A 6000-nucleotide genomic window follows, 5' to 3' on the forward strand; every position below is an offset into this window, starting at 1 on the left:
CAGACATAGATTTGTGAAATGAGAAAAAAAAATTTCTGAATAGAACAGATCCCAAAAATTAAAATAAATGTTTACAAAGAAACAACAACAACACATGATTTTAAATAGAAAATTGTTTCATAGTCTCAATTGTATCAAAAAGTTTGGGAGTTCCAATTTTCTTTTTTTAAATATATTTCTTATAATTTATGGAGGGGTATGTGCTCAGTTCTCACAATTCCTCTAAGATTGCTCCTATTAATTGCTACGATAATAATTTATATTATTTAATTATAATTAATAACATATGTTCATGAATCATAATTACGATTCATGAACATTTATAAAATAATAACTTTATTATTGTACGGATATAATTAGTTATTATAACATAATATATGAAAAATATTCAAGTGCAGTCAGGAATTTGTATTAAACAGAAATAAACAATAAATAACTCCAAGTGGTACCTATAAATTAATAAATAATTAAGTTAGAATAGGAGCATTACGAAGAGAACAAATATTACGCCTAGCGGAGGTTCAGCTACCAGTCTTCTTAAATACATTCAAATTACGAAATTCATGTACTTAAATAACACTGAAAGGTTTACTGTATAAAATATATTGATTCAATGAATTGACCACAATAAGATAACACTGAAATATTTCATAAATAAAATGAAAATAATGAATAATTCCTAAAATTTATACAACAACAGAATGTAAATTACAATTTCTATATCAATGTATTGTACAATGACTTTAAAAATCATAACTTGGAACAATACTTCAAAAATCAATAATTGTTTTATAACATTTTGCTAAAAAAAAAATACACATCTACATACATTAAAATATAATAACTTGCCAATAACAATTTTCCAAACTAGGAAATTAATTTATTTTAGATAATGAATTAATAGATGTTAACATCAAGAGGATCAATTGACAACTATTTTTATTTATAAATAAACTATGTTTGAATTATTATAATTTGATATATTACCATACAATTTTAGCTATAGATTCCTTATTTAAAATAAATAAGGAATCTATAGCTAAAAAAACCCAGCACAGTGGGGAGGTGGCAAGTTGGCTCTAGTATAGATGATATCCGACAGTGGTTAAAAAAACTATCACAAAAAACGCTTTGATGCAAATCTGTAGTGTTTAATTTTAAAAAATTGATGGATTATTCCAAAAGCTATATGATCTCCTATTTTCTTATATATATTCTAATTACAAATTTCACAATTTATAAGTGTAATATATAAATATAAATATATAAAGGGAAAGGGTCTGATTAAAAAAAAAATATATGTCGAGTCAAAGAGGTATATAAATATTACTTCTCACAAAAAAATTGTATTGAACTATACATTTTTCGAAAAGTTATAGAAATATAAAGTTAAAAATGTAAAATATAAAGCCAATTTCACCATGAAGACAAAGTAAAGTCCGAAATTTTATTTTCCATAATAAATTATATTACCTTAGCTTTAATTTAAGGTATATATAAAAATGTCAGTATTTTCGGAACACTTTCAAAAGTTTATTTTTTGTGAAAAAGTTGTCATTTTGAATAATCCCCTGTGAGCAGGTAAAGGGTCAGATTTATAAAAAAAATATACCAAATGAAAGGTAAAGACATCATATATCTATAAAAAATAAAAATATACTGATTTGGTCATTTTCGATAAAGTTGCCATAACTGCCATAGATTAAATAAAAAATTTTCGAAAATTAGCGATCTTTTTTTAAATTTTTTTTGAGATTTCCTCCATTTATGGGGAACGAGGGAAATTTTTTCAATTTTTGAGGGTAATGTCTTCGATTAGATACAATAAGTGATCTTTTGACATATATCGTTAAAAGAAATCAGTTCTGCAAGAAAAAATTGTAACAGACACACAAAAAAACACATCATAGTAAAATTAATACCTTGTCAGCTTTGCATCGAAGCTAAAATATAGAAAATAAAAAAATTATAAATTTTATTAATATATATGTTAAAATTTAAAAATAATCTATTCATTAGTATTTAATTTATTGGACACAAAAAATGAATTCTAATTATTTTACAATTTTAATTCTTAAAATTTTGTGTTCAGAAAATACTTCATAAGAAACTACATTATGTTATTTAAAACCCAACTGATAAGTAAACTAATGCATAAGTGAAATCAAAACTATCCAAAGCATATAACTAACAAAAATAACATACCTCTAAAATATTTAAAAAATGAATACAATAATATTTTATGTATAATATATATGTTTGGTAATTGATGTTTAATTCAGACATTATGTTAATATAACAAATAGCATAATCATAAAAGACATGTAATGGAGCTAAATAGAAGAAATTTTACTTAAAAAGTAAATGTAACTAGTAGCAACTTACATCAATATTCAAGAAAATAATTTCTTCTATAATAAACTAATATGAACATAAAAAAAACAAGTTTAGTTTATATAAAAGTTAAAATAAACTTAGTATATTATATGTAATACATCAGACTATAAATTTACATATTTAGTATTTAACAACTGTGGAATTATAATAAACTTGATACATCAAAAAAATTTTTTCAAGTCATTTAAAAATTGAATATAAACACTCTGTTCATATTTTGTACTTATTTCAGAAAGTTTTTCGACAAATTCACTGGTTACACCTTTGTCAGCCAAAAATGACATTAATAAATCATATAGGTCCTAAAAATAAAAAATTGTAAAATGGTAATCTATTACCATACCATATCTTTTATACTATACTAACAGCATCTAATGTTTCACCACTTAGTGCATATTTACTTTCTGAGTATTTGTTTTCATAAATTGTGAGTTCATCAATGCGGAAAATATCATCTAAAAAATAAAAAAAACTCTAATTTTCTGAATTCAATTCATATGAATAATTTATTATAAACCATTTGCTTCTTCAACTTCTGTGCCTTCAAAGTCATTAGAAAATGAACAATTGAACCCAAGAGTTGTGTCTCCTCGAGTTATATCAATTTCAAAATCTGGTTTAGATTTCAATAATACTTTTTCTGATCCTTCAATTTCTTCTTCAGTTACAGAGTGGTTAATGTTAAATTTTATTGATATACTGAAAATTAATCACAAAATTCATTTATAAAAAAAATAATGAAAAAAAAATGCATAGTTTCATTTAAAAGAAAATAACACTAAATATCTCATCCTACACCTCAATTTTTACTTGATCATAACCATTTTTTTAAATTAAATTTAGTTCAACATATTTTGTTAACCTTATTAAAATTATGGTTATTATTTAAAATGAATTAGGATTTTTAGAAATACATCCATAATTCATTGTATATCTGAATTAAATTAATAATGTATATTAACTAATCTAATAAATTGACTAATAAAAAGTTAAGCAACTATTTTACATTAAATCTTCAATTCAACCTACACCAAATAACGTTATTTCTACCAACAAACATTAAAATGATCAATAAGTTCTTTAGTAATAATAAGTTTTTAATAAAAAAAGAAATTAGATAACTGTATTATATATTTCATAGGTATTAAAACAGTTATCATCTCTATTACTTCTTTATAAAAAATTTTTTAATTATTTACGTTTCATTCATATTTTCTTTAACAAATTCTACTTCAGCTGCATCAAAATTTATTTTGAATCCTTCTAAGGTTTTTGGTAAAACTGTTTTATCAGATGTCTTTTCTTCTGCTTTGATTTCTTCTTCTAAAAATTTATGAAGTTCTTTTTCCACTAAAATGAAAATTTATGTTAAATGTATTAAATAAGATTTGATCAAAAATATATCAGATTTGCTTAACACACCAGTTGAATGAGCACTACGGATATTAAAATGTTTTACAGGTACAAATCGATTTGTAATGCTCCACAGTGACTGACTTATGGGTGTTGTTGATATTTTTCTTGATATATTATTGTATATTACATTAGATAGTCGAGAAGTACGACTTAATGATCTTATAAGATTGTTCATGTTTAATTATTAGAAAATCTAAACATAAAAGTATTAAATTTAAAATTAAAATCATTATTTAATTAAAAATTGAGCATATTAAAATAAATAATATCTATAATATATATCAACAAACTTTTAAAGTTAAATATTTATAGTATGCTCCAAGTTCAATATAGAATCCTTATTAACAGTCAGATTGAAACTGAAATATAATAATTGTAATGTGATTTTATTTTATTACTAATGTGAAAAACTTACATTAGCGGAAACATTAGTTTATCAACATAACCTCTATCATATTACCATTGTTATTTGTACATACCATGGTTAAAAGACTACTTTGAAGGCTCTTTGGTGTTATTCCCGTCTACGTAATATATCACTAATATCAAAAATTTTCAACAAATAATATTTCATTGCCTCAGAATCATAGATCTTATAAACATGGATAGGACATTCGTATTTGAGGCCCTTGTGTTTTCGCGGTCCTGAACTGATAAGAAATTGAGGCCGTTTGTTTACATTTCAATTATGATAAGAGCATAATATACTGTTTTAGCTTCGATGTGAAGCTGTAAAGTATTAATTTTACTGTTTTTTTTTTGTGTCTGTTACCACTCTTTCTCAGCTCTCACCGAACCGATTTCTTTCAACGATACGTCAAAAGATCACAAATCGTATCTAGTCGAAGACATTACCCTTACAATAAATGAAAAAATTTTCCTTGTTCCTCATAAATGGGGGAAATCTCCAAAAAAATTACTAATTTAAAAATCGCTAATTTTCGACACATTTTCAATTTTTTTTACTTAAAACCGCCATAACTTTTTTATAAATGACCAAATCAATATAATTTTTTTTTATATAGATACGAAAGGTACTTACCTATTATTTTGTATATTTTTTTTATAAATCTGATCCTTTACCTGCCTACAGTGGGGGTTCAAAATGACAACTTTTTCACAAAAAATGTACTTTTTCAACTTAACTTTTGAAAGTGTACCGGAAATACTGACACTTTTATATATATTTTAAATTAAAGCTAATGTAATATACTTTTTTATATAAAAAGAATTTCGAATTTCGATTTTTTCAAGATGAAATTGACTACCAAATGCTATTTTTGTGTGAAAATTCTCGATTTTATTTTTTACATTTTTAACTTTATAATGCTATAACTTATTGAAAAGTGTATGGATCAATACAATGTTTTTATGAGAAATAATATTTGTATCCCTTTTTCATTCGACATACTTTATCTTAATCAGAATATTAATAAGGAAATAGCAGATCATGTAGTTTGACAGAAATTAAGAATCTCACAAAACCAAGTACTGATGTTGAGATAATCTGTAATGTAACTGAAAAAATATTTAAACAGTACACTAATCAAATCCATACAATTTTTTTTTAATTAAAGTTAAAACTGAACTATATAGAAGTTTTAACATATTTTCTAAAATAACTTGTGGAGATGATGCTTGGTTTGAAAATGCCCACAAAAACAATATGATAAATTTAATAGTGTTGAAGTATTTAGATGTTAGAATGTATCACGAAGTTAGAATAAGAAATGGAGAACGCATTAAAACAAGAGCAAAATTAACAAAAACTATTCATTTTAATCACGATTAATTTATGTTTATTACTGTTTTACTATATATTTTATAAGTTTTGGAAAGAATAATTGTTTTAAGTTTTACATAATTATACATTACATAACTTATACTAATTAATAATTACTAACCATTAAAAAATAAAAAGTACATGTTATCATGTAATAATGTAAACAAATAGCCTCAATTTACTATCACCACAGTCTTCACTGATAAAGCATCAATGTCGTATCCATGTTTATAAGATCTATGCTCAGAATAGAATGGTTCTAAAGCAATATTTTTTTCTATTAATACATTAAAAAAATATATGTATACATCTTTTAATCTTTAAATGAAGTGGTTAAACTCTTTAAATAACGAGTTAATTTAAATAAAAAATTATCAGTTCCACATAACTTAAGATCACTTGCA

General features: G+C 23.6%; 1 protein-coding gene across 1 annotated transcript; it reads right to left on the reverse strand.

The window, feature by feature from the left end:
* Nucleotides 1–2446: 2446 nt before the first annotated feature.
* Nucleotides 2447–4246, reverse strand: LOC126901191 (complement component 1 Q subcomponent-binding protein, mitochondrial). Its single transcript, XM_050677521.1, has 6 exons — nt 4104–4246; nt 3820–4006; nt 3597–3747; nt 2915–3096; nt 2764–2852; nt 2447–2699 (listed from the first exon to the last, which is right to left on the reverse strand). The coding sequence occupies exons 2-6, from the start codon at nt 3986–3988 to the stop codon at nt 2559–2561; spliced, it is 732 nt and encodes a 243-aa protein (XP_050533478.1). The 5' UTR covers nt 3989–4006; nt 4104–4246; the 3' UTR covers nt 2447–2558.
* Nucleotides 4247–6000: the final 1754 nt, after the last annotated feature.

This window comes from Daktulosphaira vitifoliae, unplaced genomic scaffold (genome assembly GCF_025091365.1).
Source record: "Daktulosphaira vitifoliae isolate Bord-2020 unplaced genomic scaffold, ASM2509136v1 Scaffold_3, whole genome shotgun sequence".
Classification (NCBI taxonomy): Eukaryota; Metazoa; Arthropoda; class Insecta; order Hemiptera; family Phylloxeridae; genus Daktulosphaira; species Daktulosphaira vitifoliae.

Excerpts from the sequence above, each read along its gene's own strand:
- LOC126901191 (XM_050677521.1), bottom strand. The coding sequence starts at position 3,988 with ATGAACAATCTTATAAGATCATTAAGTCGTACTTCTCGACTATCTAAT. Across the intron at positions 2,853-2,914 it reads AGAAGTTGAAGAAGCAAATG|ATGATATTTTCCGCATTGAT; the intron begins GTTTATAATAAA and ends TTTATTTTTTAG. Across the intron at positions 2,700-2,763 it reads GTGGTGAAACATTAGATGCT|GACCTATATGATTTATTAAT; the intron begins GTTAGTATAGTA and ends TTTTATTTTTAG.